Source organism: Panthera leo, chromosome F2 (genome assembly GCF_018350215.1).
Source record: "Panthera leo isolate Ple1 chromosome F2, P.leo_Ple1_pat1.1, whole genome shotgun sequence".
In the NCBI taxonomy this organism is placed as follows: Eukaryota; Metazoa; Chordata; class Mammalia; order Carnivora; family Felidae; genus Panthera; species Panthera leo.
Genome location: NC_056695.1, coordinates 54,392,816 through 54,412,853, shown reverse-complemented (window position 1 = coordinate 54,412,853; position 20,038 = coordinate 54,392,816). Strand labels below are relative to the sequence as shown.

At 37.2% G+C, this 20,038-nt stretch overlaps 1 protein-coding gene across 1 annotated transcript in view; it reads right to left on the bottom strand.

The window, feature by feature from the left end:
* PKHD1L1 (PKHD1 like 1) overlaps positions 1 to 20,038 on the bottom strand; it is a 158,517-nt gene that overhangs the window by 7,656 nt on the left and 130,823 nt on the right. The window contains exons 68-76 of the mRNA XM_042923667.1: positions 17,305 to 17,470; positions 14,098 to 14,330; positions 13,734 to 13,901; positions 10,680 to 10,837; positions 8,440 to 8,575; positions 5,205 to 5,549; positions 2,162 to 2,313; positions 1,608 to 1,754; positions 1,112 to 1,265 (exon numbers count right to left, since the gene is read on the bottom strand). Coding sequence (XP_042779601.1) covers positions 1,112 to 1,265; positions 1,608 to 1,754; positions 2,162 to 2,313; positions 5,205 to 5,549; positions 8,440 to 8,575; positions 10,680 to 10,837; positions 13,734 to 13,901; positions 14,098 to 14,330; positions 17,305 to 17,470 — 1,659 coding nt within the window. The remainder of the gene's footprint in view (positions 1 to 1,111; positions 1,266 to 1,607; positions 1,755 to 2,161; positions 2,314 to 5,204; positions 5,550 to 8,439; positions 8,576 to 10,679; positions 10,838 to 13,733; positions 13,902 to 14,097; positions 14,331 to 17,304; positions 17,471 to 20,038) is intronic.

The following is a 20,038-nucleotide window of genomic DNA, read 5'->3' as shown; positions in this document are numbered from 1 at the left end:
GCTGCCTAGTAGGCAGACCAAGCTTGTCTGGTTTAGGGTACCATCAAAGCAAGAAGAAGTAAAAAAATAAGAAAAAAGATATTAGGGGCAATGATTTTTGTCTTTGATATTTGGTTGATATGAAAAGAATCAGACTATTATTGGAATTTCTTTTACTTATTTTACTCTTCACTTTTTACCTTTATTCTCACCTTTAGTATGTATATATGTGTGAGAGAACAGTGGTAAGAAGTGGGGAGTACCAATATAACTTTTCAGAAGTTAGGGCCTATAAAGTTCTTAAATGGCCCAGACTAATGGTAAACAGATTAACAGAAGCCTGTCTCAAGTATAAGTAATTTATCTATTTCTCTTTTTTAGATACTCTACAATCTATCACCAGTAGATAGTCTACAATCTGTTTTGGCCTCAGTAGGAAGGCTTTTACCAGTTGGAGTTATGCCATCAACCCGTATAACGATAATATAAGAAACATCACAGTGGAAGTTATAACTATTTATTGTAATATTGAAGATATCACTTCATACAGATTCATTTGGTATACTTTATGAAAATTCATAGGACACATTTGTTCTGATCTCAGAGCAAGTTATAATTCTCTGCAACAACTGGTTTGTTTACTGGTTTTTCCTGATGGGCACTGTGGAATCATAATGCTTATGTTTTCTCCTTTGTAATGGCTTTCAGAAAGCTTAGAACTCACTTTTCAGTCCAACTCTGAACCCCTGCATGGGGCATTAAAGTTATATTAGCCTATCTTATCCTCCCTTTTCTTCAATTTGAAAATCTATGTATTGCTTGTTTTTATTATAAATGTAATGCATATTTAGTGAAAATTTAGAAAAATCAACAAATGGATAAAAATATGAATCATGATATAATTTTGATGCACAGCCTCAGATTATCTGTTTAATTTCCTTAATTACCTATTTTAATTTCTATTTTGTTTTGGATACTTTTGTAAGCTAGATGTTATCTGAAATGTTCTCTGAAACAAGGCAGGTATAGTGTTCCAATTTCTATAATTTATTGATCAGAGTATTATAGAATGCTTTGTTCAATTATCCCTATTTGTGGATGTATATGTGAAGATCCAAAATAGTACACTCACCTGTTCTAAGAAGAGTAAGGTCTGTGTAGTTGGCCCAGCAGCTGCTGAATGGAATTGTTGTATTTCCACTAAGACCAGTGATGTGGTTATTATTGGAGTCCTTTAGTATGGCCTTCAAAGTCAGTGAAGTAATCCCAACTGATACACAATCACCCTAAAGAAAAAAGTAATAGAGAATTATAATTGTCCTGTTCCCATGCTTTTTTTTTAAGATATGCAAAACTATATTATTTAAAATGCCTCAATACAAATTTGAAATCTGTAGAAGCTTCTCCTGTACAAGGAGTTCACAAATATGGGTGGGCAGTGGAACAAGTTCATTGAAAAGGAACATTTTTAAAACAGTAAAATATGATATCCACAGGTTTTAGTCCAGTTTTCAAGGGGTAGTGAAATCCTCAGGTTGCCAGCATACCAGGATTACAGAAGTTGGCTCACCTTCCAGAATTTATAGCTTAATTCCTTCACTCAGTTAAAGCTCTGGGTTATAACTTACATCTGAATCTACTGCCTTTACTGCAGGTTGCTGAGAAAATGGCTGTCCTGGCTGTGCTGCCACGGGCTGAGTGATCACTGAGAGCGAGGACACAAAGGCCACATGATGAACAGGAAATGCAAACCTTTCAACTGGTTGGGCAGTCACCTGTAAATTAACGGTCATGAGTGATGAAGTGGTTTTCACATGATAAATTAGAGTCAATAGCAAATTCATCTTAAGCCAAGTGTAATATGTAATAAGTGTAAAAATATGCTTAATATGTGAAATTAATTTTCTTAAAATATTTCCCCCTGATCAAATTCATGAAGCACTGTTATAAATATTCAAAGAAAATCACATTTTATACCATTTTATACCAATAAATAATTTTTTAGAAGATATGCTCCTTTTTCAACTACTTTATCATTTTAGTATACCATTAAAAGTAGCCAACGTTAATTAGAAAGACATGCTCTCTAAATTATTGCATTGAAATATAAAGAGTTAAAATAAGAAATAAGCAGCAATGTTTTAAATACCTAAGATATATTTTTCTAGTTGCCCTTTCTTACCTTAATCCAGGCAGAGTCACTTGGGCTGGGGATGGGATTGGTGATAGACATGGAAGAAATATTAAATCCAAGGATACTACTGGTTTTTCCTGAAATTACAGCTTGTCCAAGAGAACCAACAATTTTTTGGAGTTCAGATAACTGCATCTGACCTATGGGGAAACAGTAATATGTCATATGGGATCTAAGAATATAGAATTATGAGAGTTTTTCACTTTAGTTTTTGTTTGCACTCCTCCATCCAAATTATGGAATGCTTTAGCTTTTTCTCTGCACATGAGCTCAACATGACAAAGTCATATGAATGAGCTTAGGAAAATGGAGAACTCTGGAGAATATGTTTTTAAGCTGCAATTAAAGAAAAACCAAAGGTAGATAAAATAGACACAAGAAAAATGAATGACAGCATAGTGGGAAATATGTTTCTTAATTTAATATGTTCCCATGTCCTTCTTTGTTAAGAAGTGAAGCACTGTCATGCAAGTTTATTGCCACATAGCATTTTTTTAAAATAGAATTCTAATGTAAGGATAATTAGCATCATCGAATCTATACAATGTCTGCTAGTAAATTCTGAAATTAACACTACATTACCCACAAATTGTTACTTGCTTTGGACCTTGATTTTCAAGTTTAATTTTAACACTACAGGTAGTTTCTATTGTCTTTGTCTAGCTTGGCGGGTCCTCGTAGACCTGCTGCCCCCACAGAGCTCCTTACCTAAGAAGGGGCACCTCTATTCACCATACTCATTTGTCAGAGCCTGCTACTTTGGCTTGATCCCTTCTTCTACTTCATTTCTCCCCCATACCGTATAATCAGTTACCAATTTCTCAGTCTCCCTGTCCCCACTGTCAAAATCGTAGTCAAAGCCATCATTGGGGGAAGGGGGTTACTAAAACAACTTTTAAACTGGCTTCTTGTATCCATTCTCTCCTTCTTCCACTCCATTCTATACACTGTAGTCAGGGTGATCTTTTAAAAAACAACTCTATGCAGGATATTTTTGGTGTACTCTGAATCTTGACAACACCTTGTGCTTAGGTATCCAGTGCCTTCTAGATCCAGAGTCCTGCCTTGAGGACGAGGAGCACTGCATTTCTTCCATTAAGGCTGAACCATGAAGCTCAGTGTGCTCACGAAGAAGGAGGCAGCTGATCTCACAGAACACTTTCAAAATCGTGGTCCTAGGGAATTTCAGTCCTGTCAGTTTAACAGGTCTCTTTTGGTTGACTTAGACCCTCTGAATAAATGCTCAGTCTTTCAGACTCCTTCTTCCCCCCCATTCCCTCCATATACTCTCCTCCAAGATGGCTTCCCAGGCATGAGGGCTCATGTGACCCAGGGGTAGCAGTACAAAGGTGCTTCATATCCACAGATTACTATTACCACTCGTCCTTGCTGGTTTTTGGTGCAGCGTGGCAGGTCCGACCTGCCTGCACTGTTTACACATTTTCTCTGGCTGCTTGACACATGAAGGCACCCATTTCTGCTAACTGCCACCTTAAGAAACCAAAGTCCTTAACCTGAAGAGCTTTTATTCCTGACCAATCTGTCTGTCGACAGGTCCCCTCTGTAGGGATCCCTTGAGGGACCCCTTTCTAGACACCTGGGAATTCCTGGATATCCTGACACTATGTGAAGGACATGGAGAGCCAGGAGTTTTACTACGTGCACATCTTTCTTGCCACTTCCCAATATTTTGCTGTGAAATTCCTCTTTGCCAAGTTGTAGGGCTTTCCTTGAGCCATGAGTCATGTCCCCTAGAGACAGAAGGTGAGAACTTTACCCAGTACCCAGGTTTATACATGATAGAGTCCAGGTGTGTATGAAAAAGATGCTGGACAGAGATCAGATAGATCCAGATTTTCTGGGTCTAAAATTTATATAGTTTGGAGGCTCTCTTTAAGAAAAAGAATAAGCACAGTGCTTACTTTTGCAACTTTTATAATAACAATGATTAGACCACATTATTAAATGGACCCTTCTCCCAGAGTCTTAAAAGTTCAAGTCCCTCCCATGACTTGTACAAGTGAAAGGCCTGGAAGCTTAAGCTTCATTAGCTCAATGCTAATCTTCCTCTGACAGGGATCTACATCTCATCTTTTTGGAGATGAGTGTGCCTAGTTGAGACTTGTGCTTGATTACTGGAGGCAATGGCATGGTTGGGGATACATGCCGGAGAAGCATGCCAAGAGGCCAGGACGGTACAGTTGCACCTCAAGAGAGGCTTGCGACCACCTACCCTATAGCAGCGACTATGAAAGCAAGAGGCCACATGGGGGTCTGAAGACAGGAAAGTCCGTATTCAGATACCAAATTAAACAGATAGAAAGGAAAAAATCTGAAGGGTTGAACATTTACCCAAATGCCCAAACTGAGTCACTCTAAGGACATAATTTAAAGCAGCAAAGATACCTCTGATATGACAGCTGAGCTGATTTTCATCTGATACCTAGAAAATGGGGGTATGGAGAGTAAGGGACAGGGAAAAGGGTGACGGCTAGGGACACTGATTGGATCAGTCACAGGAATTAAAGACAGACATATTCTCGCACCTTTGCATTTGCTAGGGTAAATCTGTGACTTTACTACCGCATCTCCAAAGATCTACTCTTCTCCTTAAGGAAACATCCACAGTCCTTTCAGCTTATGAAGAGGAGAGCTTCTTTTGGTTTGCCATTTCCTTACACTTGAACATTCTTACCTTTCTCTTTTCATAGACTGATTCTTTTTATGCTTAATCTCTCAGCTATAAAGTCACTTCCTTATGTCACCTCTCAAATCTTCTGTGTTTGCTCAAATCCTTTTGTTGAATTTACTAATTGCTACAATAACAAAATAGAGGCTATAGTTCCTTCATAATTCCAAAACAGTTTGGGATTACAGGGGTAGAGTAGGAAAAGGGTCTCTAGGCCCTTACAGGGTTCAGGATGTGGGGTTGGTGGGATTTCCTGAGGGCAGGTTTACCAGGCCCTGGTAGGGTCATCGTGGGTCTATAATACTATTACATTCTTCTCTCTCAAACACCTACTCTTCATACCTGTGGTATCATTGTTTATGAACTGAGGAGGAGCATCTCCAATCTCCAATTCAACTGTGAGTCCCGTGGATCTCTTCCTCCGCAGACTCTTCCCTTGTATTATTTTGCTGATGCGGATTTTGTCACTTGGTATCTTTAGGAACAAGGCAAGATTTCTAACCAGGTTATGAGAGCTATAGAAGTCATCTTCTGTAACAGCAGGCAATTGGAAAGAAACAAATATGACCGCGGTGGTGTGGATTTCAACCGGTATAGTTCCTTTAACCAAAAGGTAAAGCATCTGGTAGGTTCTATCAAAGTAGTTTTCACCAAGGACAGTGGAATTCAGGTTAGGAAGGAATTGCTCTATGAAGGAAAAAAGCCAAAACAGCACAGTAAAAATCTTTATATTATCATAATAACCATGTATTTAGTAGTATTTAATATTTGTTAAATTTAGGAAATTCTGAAAAAGTTCAACATTATTCTTCCATAGGAAAGTATGCATATTAAAAACAGTAACACCTTTAAAAAAACACTTCTAGAACTGACATGCAAAGTTAAAGTCAACACTTTAAACAATACCGTTAACCATCATTATACATTAAATTTATTTTAAAAACAATTAGCCATAGATACAGTATAATTGAGAAATAAAATTCAATTATGAACCCAAGAGCCTATATTGTACCTGGAACACTATTTACATGTTCAGAATTTTAAAGGCTTTACCGAAGGCATTTGGTAATTTAAAAATGTAAATTTAACTTTAATAGCTATCTAGTTTATGCAGTGCTATATATCAACTCTTAAGGAGCTTTTACAACTCAGTGCTTCTATTTTTACTAAGGAGAAAAGTATATAATACAAATGAAGTATATACAAAAATATCTCAGAAGGATTTTATACCAATGAAACAGGTTTACATTTCAGCCTGAAAAATCTTTGCTTAATGCAAAACAAATTCTACTTCGGAAATGACTTTTGGAAAAGTGACTGAGATTTTTATATATATATAAAATGAGTGAATATATATATATATATATATATATATATATACACACACACACACACATATACATATGTGTTTATGTATATGTGTGTGTATATATATATATATATACACATATACATATGTGTTTATGTATATGTGTGTGTATATATATATATATATATATATACACATATATTTATGGCAGAGTGTCAAAACTGTCTAAGCTAATAAATCCTCTAACAGAGCCCAAAGGAATTATATAATAGTGCTAGAATGAGACATGTAGCTTCTTACCACATTCATAGTGAGGCTTAATAAAAAAATAAATTAAAGTTTTAGAAAGAAGAAGATATTTCTTATGAATGTAATAGACATTCATAGCAGTTGGTATTAAGAAGCCACTTCATTATCACTATGTATCTCTTTCAGAGCTACTAGTGTAAGTTCTAGATGCAATTTGGTTTAAACATTCTATGAATCTGAAGAATATGCTTTTATATTATAAATTGAAACTTCTCTCAAACTACATTTAGAGGTGCATACACCATTTATCTCAGGTAACTTCCTCATGTCTTCACAGTAATGGAAGGAAGCAGAGACATACATAATGAAACATTTTGGGTAATCTAAAACAATATGTATAGATTCATAATACAGGGAAATTATTTTTCATTCTAAGTGCCAAAGGAAAAATGTTCATTTATAAACAATGCTATATCAGAAAAAAAATCTTGTAAGAAGGCAGTGGTAATACTGTTTTTCAGCCCTTCAACACCTGTATAATCAATTCCCTATATTAAATAGTCCTTGTTGAGATCATTTCTATTTCCCCAACTTGAATGATAGAGTACTTGGTACCCAAAGTGTTGTTTTTCAAAAGAGTTAAAAATAATGAAATGAAGCTGCAAATATGAGTAGCTGTTTACATATAGAAAGTGATAACACAGACTCTTTTAGCTTACAAGGAGGCAATATGGCCTAATGGTTAAGTGTATGGCTTCTAGAGCTAGACTCTCTGTGTTCAAGTCCTTGCTCTGCCCTCACCATCTCTGATATTACCATGGACTGAACTGTGCCCCCTGCCCCGATTCACATGTTACAGCCCTAACCCCTAGTGTAAGGGAATTTGGAGATGGGGTAATTAGTTTTAGATGAGGGTGGAGACTTCATGATGGATTAGTGCCCTCATAAGAGGAGATCCCACAGCTGTTGCTGTGAAGATACAGTGAGTAGGCAGCCATCTGCAAGCCAGAAGGAGAGCTTTCACCAGAACCTAACCCTCCTGGCACCCTGACCTCATACTTGCAGCCTTCAGAGAAAATGAATTTGTCTTTAAGCCACCCAGTTCGTGGCATTTTGTTATGGCAGCCAGAGCTATGACAGAGACTGTGGCAAAGACACCTCCTGTTGTCTCAGTTTACTCATCTCTGCCTACCTCACAGGATTATTATTAGAATATTTAACAATGAGGTATTATATACAAAGCACTTATAACAGTGCCTGGCACACAGGAACATTTCTGGAAACATTAGCTATTCAGACTATTAGTAGAAATAGGACTTGCTCCATAGACAGTAATAGATATGGGTTATCCATTCATACTCTGAAGTCTAGGTGATGTTATGACCTACAGCACTCACTTGAGGAATTGTTAACCAACATTATGGGGCACATCTAAAAATGATAAGTAGCACATGTGGAATGGAAGGTATTGGATTTATAAGTACCTTGTTTAACAAAAAGACTTCAATGAGAAGATATAAATCCTGGCCTTGAAAATACTGATAAATGGACGTTTAGCCTTTTCCCTATATTTCATTTAAATCCAGTTTATTATATTGACTTCATGGTGTTTGGTTGATGTTATACTAGCTTTCTTGGCAGTATTTCTGGTGACTGCCAATTAATTTTGGCTCTGACCTCTATGAAATAGAAGTAAAGCAGAAATAGGGTAAACATTCTAAGCAAAATCTCTTCTGTATATAGGATTAACTGAACTACGTGTAGAATGTAAATGTTCTCAGGGGGGCCAACGAATGTGCCTCATACACAAAATCCACATGTGTACAGATAGATAAGAGTTCCATCAGGAATAATCTTTCAGGACACATATGCTATAAATGAATACATCTTAGAATTTGGTGGACCGTGGCAAAAAATATTTTCTCTTTTCATTTGTCAATGGCTAAGGAACTAGAAATATTAATAATGAGACATTACAAAGAATTTTATACATAATTAAATATTTTTCTGAGGAAATACCTGTGTGCAGATGTCTTTTAAGTTCACAGTGTTTCTTTTTAGGGTTCCATATTGTATTTTGGGGGCAAACCAATGTATTGTTCACATAGACATCCAAACGCTGAAGTGTGTGAAAAAAAATTCCTACCATGACAGCCTGTTAAAAATAAACAACATTTTTATTTCTTAAGAAAACAAGGAAACAATATTTAGAATTTAGCACTTAAAATGTCCTTCAACGATATATATCTTCTGTAAAATACTAAAACTAAGTTTTATGAATTGATAAATACTGAGTTAAAATTTGTAAATGGTCTTATATTCAACCATTCATACTGACATTATAGCTTAACTCTTAATTGATGATTCTCAGTAGAAAAGTATAATGTAAGAAAGAATTAGTAAAGGAGTATCTCTAAAAGAAACATTTCCTTTCAAAGGTAAAAAAGTTCAAAATAGGCTTTGAGCTTCAGGGGCAGGGTGAAATAGGGAATTTAGCAGTGCTCTATAATGCAACCAAACAAATTTAGTTAACGTTGAAAAAAAATGCTTACCTCTGAGACAAATTTGGTAGTAAGACTAAAAAATTAGTCAACATAACTATACTCTCTGATTCAATTTTGTTCATTTTCCATGTTTATATTCTTCACATCTCATAATATCAGATGTAATCATAAAGTAAGGAGACTAGCTTTCACAAGGGCAGGGAGAAATTAATAAGGAATATAATAAGCTATACATAGTTTGGGAATCTTCTTTTGAAATTATCTTCAACATCTCAGAACATTAACAGTCACATTACTTTGCAGTTACTTTTAAAATTAAAAATACTCTCTTTCATTCAAAACTTGAATGCCTTTCTAAGCCAGGCCCTATTCTAGGAGCTGTCAAAAGTCCCTGCCCTCTTTGAGCTTACATTCTAGTGTGAGGAGAGAGACAAATAAACAGTAGAAATAATAAAAAGTAAAATATGAAGCATGTTAGAAGGCAGTAAGTGCTATGGGAAAAGGAAAGGGAGATCAGAGTATGGATAATTGGGAGAGCCAGCTGGGGAGGGGTGAACAGGCTAGGCCCATTGGGGGATTGGAGGGGGTCTGTAGAGAGGGGAAGTTAGCCACCTGGGGTAGAATGTTCCAGGCAGACTCAACATCTGGAACACAGGCCCAGGTGGTGGTAGGTAGCAGGAACACCTAGGAGTCCAGTGTGGCTGGAGGAGAAGTCAGAGGACTCTGGCTCTTGTACAAAGCCCAATGGGGAAATTATTGCAGGGCTTGGGGCAAGGAGTGACCTGGTCTGACTTATATTTTGGAGGTACCTCTGTGGCTGCTGAGGTGAGTACAGACACTAGAGCAGGCAGGGACAGAGCAGCAGCAGGCGTGGGGAGCCAACTGCCTTAATCCAGGGAAGAAATAATGGTGGCTCAAAGTGGGTGGTAGCAGTGATGGTGGTGAGAAGTGGTCACAGATTCTGGATATTTTGAAGGGAGACTCAACAGGACTTGCAGATGGACTGCATGAGGAATATGACCCAAAGAGAGGAATCAAGAATGGGTCCAAGGTTTTATCTCCAGCAACTGAAAGGATGAGGTTGGTATCATCTGAGAAGAGGCAGGTGTCTCTCTTTGTTACTCCTCTGCTTTATCTTATCCACATCCCTTCTTCACATTCCTAATACTTTGGGATGTTCGAGTCTTATACTCTGAGAAAAGAAAATCTCAACTATGAGACTATTGCTTAACCTCATACTCTTTTCCACTGACACGGTATATATATATAAATGTAATCATCCCACCTGAATTCAGTTTATAGCCAAGATTTGATATGATTGAAGATATTTAAAACAACATGCTGTGATCTCTCAGGTAAATTCCAAAGGTGTATTTCTGAAATATATAAATAGCAGCCTGGAAAAATAAATATATAATTCCAGTGACCAATTCTGGATGTGCACTATTTTTATGTGAAATTTCAGGTTTGCTTGCCCATCACACAAATCGTAGGCCTCACTGTCATGCCTCAGACGTAGAGCAGAGAATCAAGTGTATATGGGGGAAGGGTGTTTGGTATGCATCTATGCTCTCAGGCTGATGAAACCTTCTGGATTGACAGGACTTTTAGTAGTACGCTGATGACCCTTGAAAATGAGCTGTAGGGCTGACAATGTTCAAGAGAACAGGGGAGGATAGAAAGTCCTTAGCACATAGAAATGTATGTCAATAAGCAACACCAATAACTCAAGAAATTATTTCTATCTCGTGTTACCTTTTTATGGTCAACATTAAGCAACATCAGTCGAAGATTCTGAGGACTGGTGCCAGTGAAGTAAACTTCATAAGATTTGTTCAGAGCCACAATGCTATGAAACAGGGACAGTCTTCTCTGGCATGTGTATCCGGCACACCAGCCATGATCCTGTGGGCCTAAAGCCACATAAGTAAACGTTCATGTTCCATATTATGAATATATTTAGTGCAAAGTCTGAAGACTAATTGTATTAAAAACAAATTGCAGTGGTCAGGTTCAGCATTTACATCCATTATCCATCTACCCATCTATCCAGCGATCTAAGCCATTTCTCAAACCTTAGCTTAAAAAAAGGAAGACAAGAGGGGCGCCTGGGTGGCTCAGTCAGTTAAGCCTCTGACTTCAGCTCAGGTCACACTCTCATGGATCTCATGATGACAGCTCAGAGCCTGAAGCCTGCTTCAGATTCTGTGTCTCCCTTTCTCTCTGCCCCTCCCCTGCTCATGCTCTGTCTCTCTCTCTCTCTCAAAAATAAACATTAAAATTAAAAAAAAAAAAAAAAAAAAAAAAAGGAAGGCAGGGAAGCCACTTCTCCCTACTACCCATACTTTTATACTGCACAGGGTGAAAAAAGGGAAGTTAGTGTGTTGAGTTTGCACTAGAAGGTCTTTGAAGGAAACAGGGTTCTATGAATCTCTACTTTAATAATCATATTAAAGCCAAGGCCACATGGTAAGAAAGTGCTTGATCTTTTCTCCTACTTATTAAATGTGAATTCAGGTGGGGAGCCTCTTTAGTGAGAAATATGTTGTTAACCATTAATTTGTTAAAAACAGAGCTCGTACCTGGAAACACGGCTAACCCATGGATTCATTAACTTTTTCCTTCAGTCACTCATCTTCATCAGTTAATTTGTGCATTTGACACACTCTTAAGTATGTTTTTTATGAAGTCTTTAATCTTCCTGCATTGTTATTTTAATACATTTTTTATTAAAGACTGGGATTATAAGCACCACTGGGGGGTCAACATCATTAATGATCTGAGAAATAATACTTCAATAATCCTTCTAGAAAGCCAAAAGACAGTGGAATCCAGACATTTCCAGAACAGGCATAATATGACCTTTGTAGCAAACTATTTCACTTCAGCTGGGTTATAAAACGTTGAGTGAGATACGGAATGATAAATTTTCTTGATGTATTTATTCAATAGCTTTGCTCAATTTCCTGGCTTACTTGGAATTCTAATCAATATTTATAACTGAACTTCAATCAAATTTTGAATCAGTATAAACTTCTGAATCTCATGTAGAATATGACCTTTCTCTTAGCATCCAAAATATAAATTCTACTTTTAAACAAACCTTCTTTGTGGGTTTTGAAAACGAACAGAAAGAAATTTCTATGTATTAAATGAAAAATTTAGAGTAGCAAAAGCCATATTTTAAAAATAGATGAAATTGAGTATTAAAATTTTAAAGGAAACTTTAGTGGTATCCAGTAACTTTTATCTTTGGAAATTTTTTTTCCAGTCTAATGTAGTGTATCTCATGATTCCGTGATTCTTTCAATATCATCATAATTTTTGCAATGTTACTATCAATTAAGACTTCTTCAAATTGACAGTCACTTTCAAAAATTTAAATTTATTTTTGGGGTGTCTAGGTGGCTCAGTCGGTTATGCGTCCTACTTCAGCCCAGATCATGATCTCACGGTTTATGGGTTCGAGCCCCACATTATGTGATGCATCTGTGCTGTCAGCTTGGAGCTTGGAACCTGTTTCAGATTCTGTGTCTTCCTCTCTCTCGGCCCCTCCCCCACTCAAAAATAAATTGACATTAAAAAAATTTTTTTTAATGAAAATTTAAATTTATTTTTAAGAGAAATGTCATGTCACTATTGTAAGTAGAAAGCTTGTATTGTCTTTCAGAAAAGAAAAATGTAAAAATAAATAGAATAAAATCTTTCTCCACCATTTAAAAAGAGTAATTAGAAAACATCTCCATTATTCACTGACTGGTCTAAAATTCTTCCCACAAGCTCTCTGCTTTGTAAGATTTAAAGGCAACACTTGTAACTGGGTTGATTGCAGGCCAGAGAAACCAGGCAAATTGTTGATGCCACAGAAGTGGGGAAAGACTTGAAATCATGTAACTTTGGGACACCCCTGATTTAGCTCATTGTATTCTCTTCGACTCATTTTAAAAAATGAGTATTTTTGTGGCGTACTGGCCACTTTGTTGAATCGTGGGGTATTTCAGTACATGTTTTGACACTGCCAGGGCACAGAAATCTTTCTCAGGCAGGTTACAGGCCCCTTCGGCACTTAAAAGACTCTTAAGCCTTCTTAGGGACTAATCTTTGGGCCTCTGACTATTTCAGGGTAATACAATGAGTTTCTGCCCTCTGTTTTCTGCAGATGTTAGAAGTTCATCTTAGGTATTCAAAAAGTCCTGGACTTCTGAGTTGATCTGAATTCTTATGGAGGCCACTGCCGTCCCTCTGTACTAGAGCCACCCACGACCAGAATGTAAGGAGCCTAAACTCTGGAGCTTGTCAAGATATTCTTGACAGTCGAAGGAATTAAGAAAAGAAAAAAAAAACCCAAAACACATTGTTTCAAGATTAAGCCTTATAAAGATTCACGAAAATGAAAAACAAGTGGGCTGGAAATACCTGTTCTCAAGTATTCCAAATAACACATTATCTGTTGTTGTTGTTGTTGTTTTTTCACACTGTCTGTTTTTTAATTTATGTAAGGCAAAATGTCTTTTTGGAGACAGGCCAATTTTTCCTTCAAATATTTATGCCACCTTATTAATACAGGTATGAAGATCACTCAAGGAATAACTTTCCTCTTCTTCTGATGGTCAATTTGCAATAACTGTCCTTGCTTTCTAATATGGGAAACTGTTTAGGTGTCAAGCATCTCTCCTGCACACGTATCTTTTCTTACAAACAGAAAGTAAAGCAATCCTGATGTTTGCTAGTTTTATATGTGATGTCTCCATGCATGTAATAAATAGCAAATGTTTGAGTAACTCTAATTTGTTTACACTGAATACCTACCATTAATGAGATCAACATAACCATTGCTCACTACAGCCACTGGTGAGAGTCTTCGAGTTTCTGTGTCAGAATCCAGGCTTTCAATAACCATCATTGCATATTCCATCCCATAGCACCCATAGCCCTGCCATTGTGGGATGTATTTACAGGTTGAATCTCTAATAATTCCTAGAAAAACAGATATATACATTTTAGCAAGGAAAAGCAATCTCTTTGCAAAAGCATCAACAGACTATATTTTTCATTTACGTAAGATTAGTAAGTAGAAAATATGTTATTGATTGAGTACCCCAATTAGTAAACATAAAAACATATGTACTTTGTTTCACAAACTTGAGGACTAACAGAATAATATCCAACGAACCTTTGTAAGGTGCTTTCTCAGTTACAGGAATTCTACTTCCATTTGGGAATGTGAGCATCACCTTAGGAATTCTGTAGTCTCCAATTCCAAATTGACTATTTCCATTCCATTCGTATTCTGCTTGAGGTATCACTGAACCAGAATTTCCCAGAAAGGAGCCATCCATGTCTCTGAGAAAAGATTTCCTTTTGGCATCACAAACCATGTCTACACAATCAGATGGATTCACCTTACTGTGGAGAAAAAGTAAAACAGATGAATATTTAGATTAAGTATCCTTCCCCTGTTTCTAGGGGAACACTCAATTGAGTGTTTGATAAGAGAGTATCCAGGAGTGCCTGGGTGGCTCAGTTGGTTGAGCGTCCGACTTTGGCTCAGGTCATGATCTCACAGCTTGTGAGTTTGAGCCCCGTGTTGGGCTCTGTGCTGACATTTCAGAGCCTGGGGCCTGCTTCGGCTTCTGTGTCTCCCTCTCTCTCTGCCCCTAACCTACTTGCACTCTGTCTCTGTCTGTCTCACAAATAAATAAACATTAAAAAAAATTTAAAAAAAAAGAGTATCCAAAAGAATTTTTGATTGATTGAATCTTATCATTTCAGAAAGGATTCAAAGTAGGACCAAGTAGCATATATAATTAGTATTGTAATGAGGTCTGCTTTTCCATTCTGTTGGTATTATTATTAATTCATTGGAATTTCAAAAGTACAAGTTATACCTGTAGGATATAAAATTAGAATTCCATTTTGCTATTCCATATTTTGTTGGGAAGATTTCATCTTTCTACATTGCTCACAGTGTACTAACACTGTCCCATCAAGCAGGTGAACAGTTACTCTGTTGTGCAGGACATACAAAATCCCTGTGCTGGCAGGGAAGTCTTTATTATTTTTCCCTTCCTATTTTTTCTTCATGGGTCTTTAACATTTATAAGTATTCTATGCTTAGTATAAAATAATGCAAATACTTAATAAAAGTTCAGTCTCCTTCACTTTCCTATCTCAAGCTCTTAGGCCATTACCAATTGCAGATTAGTATATATTCCTATAGACTTTTATTTATGTAGATAGAAACAGATATACTTGGATTATAATTGTTATGCTATATATTCCAGTAACCATTATGTAAATACCCAAACTGTAAGAGATGAAATACTATAAAGTCATTCATTATGCAGTTCAACCATACATGGCATTCTGCCTTCAACTTGAGCTACCTGGAGTGTTGATTGTTAGCTGTTTCTAATAGTAAAATAGGTGCTTAATTTGCAAAATACTGCACATTGCATAGTATACATGGTATATTGTGTAGTTACACTATGTCGTGCTACATGGTATGGGGAAATACATCTTATTCCAGAGTTATAACAACAAAATAATAATGGAAAGCTCAGATCTATTAGATAGTGTTTAGCATCTTGCTCCCTTTTTGCTGTAAGGGGGACATGTGGGGTAAGTTACTATACTATACTACTGTACTATAACAGTTTTGGAGATGACTTGAATACATAGTTCATGTGTTCTCTGTATTCAAGTATGCGAAGAGTGCTTTTGTGAGCAAGTCTGTGGGAAGAGTACCCAGTGGCACACTTATATTATGGATTAGGGCTCTGTCTTTACTTCGTATTGCAAAGAAACAGAGGCTGAAATATAGATTTTTGTTCAAATGATTTATTGAAGGAGTACCATCAAAAAAGAAGGAGAGAAGCCACATAGGGAAAGGGAAAGAAAACAAGGTGACTGTGGTCTGTGGGCTAGTTTCAATCTTATCTCAGGGGTACCTCTGGATCATTAACTGTACTGAGAGTTGCTTCCACTTGGAGATAAGGAGGCTGCCCTTTTGAACTCCTGTATAAACTAGTCATTTTCCATGGATTGCAAAAAGGTGGTGTTAGGGAGGGTTTTAGCCCCCCAAGGCTATTCCTGTTTGGCTAACAGCAATTTTCTGGAAAAGTGGGCAACTGTAGGTTATTATTGGCCAACATTTAAAGCACTAGGGCCTTGTAAAGGGGATCTGAGAGAACATCAATAGCATCCTAATAAAAGCACAGAGCTCAAAGACTATTTTAAAATGTATTTTCTTCATGACCTAGTTATTAAAATTATATATTACATCTGAAAGATTCAATGATAACTAAATAGGAGCTAATAATCTGCTAGTGGGGGGAGGCTCTATTGAGCCAAAAATACTACAGTTCAATAATTAATTACTAAATGAAGAGGTATGCAGTTATCATCAAAACAAAATTAGATGATAAGCACCTGGGTGGCTCAGTCTTTGGAGCATCTGACTCTTGATTTCAGCTCAGGTCATGAAAGTGTTGTGGAATCGAGCCCTGTGTCAGGCTCCACGCTCAGCATGGAAATTAAGATTAAGTGCTTAAGATTCTCTCTCCCCCTCTGCCCCTCTCCCCAACTCGTGTGTTCTCTCTAAAATAAAATTAAAAATTAAAAAAAAAACCACAAAATCAGATGAAGTCAAACTATTTATGAAAACACTGCATTTCTGTGAAGAGATGTCTATCTAATTAGCAGTATTCCTTGTCTTCTTCCTATACTGAAAATGGTCAAAGATCTCTCATAAAATATTTCTTTCCTCCAATCTTGTCTTACATCTAAATTCCTGATTTGCATCTCCTACAAAGTGTAGCAGTTATTGGCTATCTTCTTTTAAGATTTAGAATCTAAGTGGCTCAGCTTCTAGAAATAGTCTGACACTGACTTTTGTGATTAAAAAGTCACTGTGCTAAGTTTTTGCATATTCTCAGTCACAGTGATTATAATGACTGACATTTAATTTCAAAGTGCATGATGGAGTGAACATGATAAGATATTTGGAAAGCAACGGGTAACAAAAGAGGTAAGGAAAAGGGAAGAAATGATAGAGATGTCTCTCATTCCTAATGATTATTTATGGAGAGATATTAATGTACAACACGCTCCTAACCTGGTCTCAATATTTTATGTTGAATGATGGTATTATCATGCATGGAAAAAACAGAGTGAGAAAATATACACATCAAAGCCTACTTTTTCAATTTAACTGAAAATACAGATGCATTAGCCTTAATTTTCATGATGCTGATTAAAATTTTATAGAAATTAATATTTACTTTAATATAGCAACTTTCTCAGATCTATGATGGGGGAAAAAGACAAGGCAAAGCTATAAGTACAGGAAAGAAAAAAACTGGGATTTCATATATTATACCTTATATCAGGCCTGTGTATGAATATTTTTGATTGTTCAGTGGTATCAACCAGCTGTATGTTCTTCACATGGATGGGATGCTGTAAATCTTCATTTAAAGGGTTAGTAATGAATATCACATTAGTTTCACCTGAACAAACATTCTTAAATCCAACAAATGTTGAACCTAAAACATAAATAACAAAAAAGTAATAAATAATTTTTTATGAAGAAAGTAATAGAATCAGTTTCATTTCATGTACATTCCAGCAAACGCATCATTTAACACCACCTTGAACAGGGAGCTCTTTCCTTATATGGTAGCTAGTCCTCCACTAGTTATGTTAGATTGTTGCCTCCCTATATCAATACCATTGAATAGTCCTCTCATATTTTCTCTGAGCTTTGATATGTGATTTGCTGTGACTAATGGGACAAGCGCAACTGTGATTTAAGTAGATCTGAAAAGTCTTGTGTATTACAGCTTGCTCTCTTTTGGTGTTCTTGGGGAGTCTTGTGATTTCCAGAATGTGAATGAGACTAGGAGAAATGTGGCCCAATTACTCTGGTCAAAGACCAGCCCAACCATTAGCAAGCACCAACCACCAGACATGGAAGTGAGACTGTCTTAGACAACTCCTCCCTATCCATCCTGTAAACTGATGGCAGCCTATGGAATAATCCAAGATGAGACCAGCAGACAACTATCAGCTGAACAGAGCCCAAACTGCCAATCCACAGAATTATGAGCTAATAAATGGTTGTTTAAAGACTCTAAATTTGGGTGGTAATTTGTTATGCAGCAAAGACTAACGGACACATTGTTTTTTGGGTTTTTTTGGCCTTATTTCATATATTGTGTGACCAGAAGATAACATTTATTGAATCCAAAACTTAATCTCCATTGTACTTAAAATCCAATAACTCAAAAATAGGAGAAAAAAAAGGTGACTCCAGAATTCTTAAATCAGTTACGTGCTATCTACTACTCTTCCTGATACTTTTTTCCTAAGATGATATTGTATATACATGAATATGAGCCTGTAGATGAATATTAATGAAATAGCAAAGTAGTGGATACTGTTTGTAAGCTGTATAGATCTGCTTCCTGGCCCAGTGCACTGTCCCTTAGTTCCTGTGTTGGCTGCTAACTACTCACAGCTGCCCCCTTCTCTGGAGAATTGCCTTTGATCAGATCAGATGACAGCTCTGTCTCTTAAGAGATTATGCACTCCTAGCACCACCACCAAAAGGTTACCATGCCTGATTGGCAAGTGATACAGAAGGCTCCCTTGCCTCAAGAGGGGGAAACTAAGTGGTACAGCTCACATTGCACAGCCCTGCGAGGTTTCAAGAAGGAGCTAGACTCCAGCTGGGACCATATCCTTGCTTACTCCTTCCTCTGCCCTGTCCTACTTCCCTCACTCCCTTTCTTGTGAACGTGCATCATTCATAAACCACCTGCACAAGAATCCTATCTCTGGCTTTACTTTTAGACCACCTGATTTAGACAGCTGGAACCATAAGTGGTCCTGGGATATATAGTGTAATGATGCAATGATGAATCTAGTTCACTTGCTGTCTAGATGGGAATGAGGACACCCTTACTGGTGGTAGGTGTAGTACTGACAGTCTCTGGAATGCTGTAACAGTGCAATTGTTAAGATTTCACCTGTGGTGAACTGGGATAATATCTAAGTGGAAAGAATTGCTCTGGCTTGTACAGTAACTTTGGCATTTGAGTGGAAGAGGGGAAATAGTAATTACAAGGAAACTAGAAGAAGTCAACTGTTGACCCTCACTGATGCTTTGAAGAAAGAAAATGTAAGTTGTGGTGATCAATCACAAATTCAAAGCAAACCTCAGGATCTAATCACAAAACCAGCAGAACGTTCCTAGAAGGTGGAATTTCAGACTGGCAAGTCTCCTACTTCAAAGTCATGGCTCTAATAGAAAAGAAATGGAACCCTGAGTTAGGATGGGAATATAGAAGAAGATGAACTTCAACCTTGAAACTCTGGGTTCCCCTTGAATGTCCAGATCTGTGCAAGTGGTCCACTTCTTCCTTATTAGAGCTTAGCTGCCCTGCCCTACTTGTTTGAAATCCTGACAAGACTTCAAAAGAGGTAGTTGTTTATAAGGAAAATCTTGCCTTTTTCAGGATCTGTCTCTGCCTCCCCTTCTAGAAAACAGAGCAGTAAGCCTGGTCAAGTCTCAACATGGCCTCACTGGGAAAGCTCTAAGCATGCTATGGGATGAGAGGAGTTATATACCAAAGGAACCGCACAAGCTGAGTAACATGTACTGGCAGGAATTAGGAGTATATATTGGAGAGTAAACTGTGATGGTGTTAGATCAGGGGTAAAGAATATAAAGCTAGACAAGGGAGAGTGTCAATATGGATGAGGGTATTCTCCCATGTTGCTGCCATGGCTTTTCCAAGTTTGGGAAAAATAATGTTCCACCTTAAATGAAGTAGAATGGTAAGAATTGTCATGGCAGACTGTAGAAGAAGGATTCAAAAGATTCTGAGCAATGGACAATATTGGAATCACTCTATTATATAATGCCTGTGCATTTCAGCTCAAACTGGGGATGGCCTTGAAAGAGTATGGTGTGAGTGGATTCTGCTATGGGATAGAAATTTGGGTAGTACACAGGGTGATCCACTTCGTGTGAAGAGTGGAGTGGTCTGAGGTAAGGATAAACATGGACTGCAGGCAGTGGTAAATGACACAGCTAGTTAGTCAGGGGC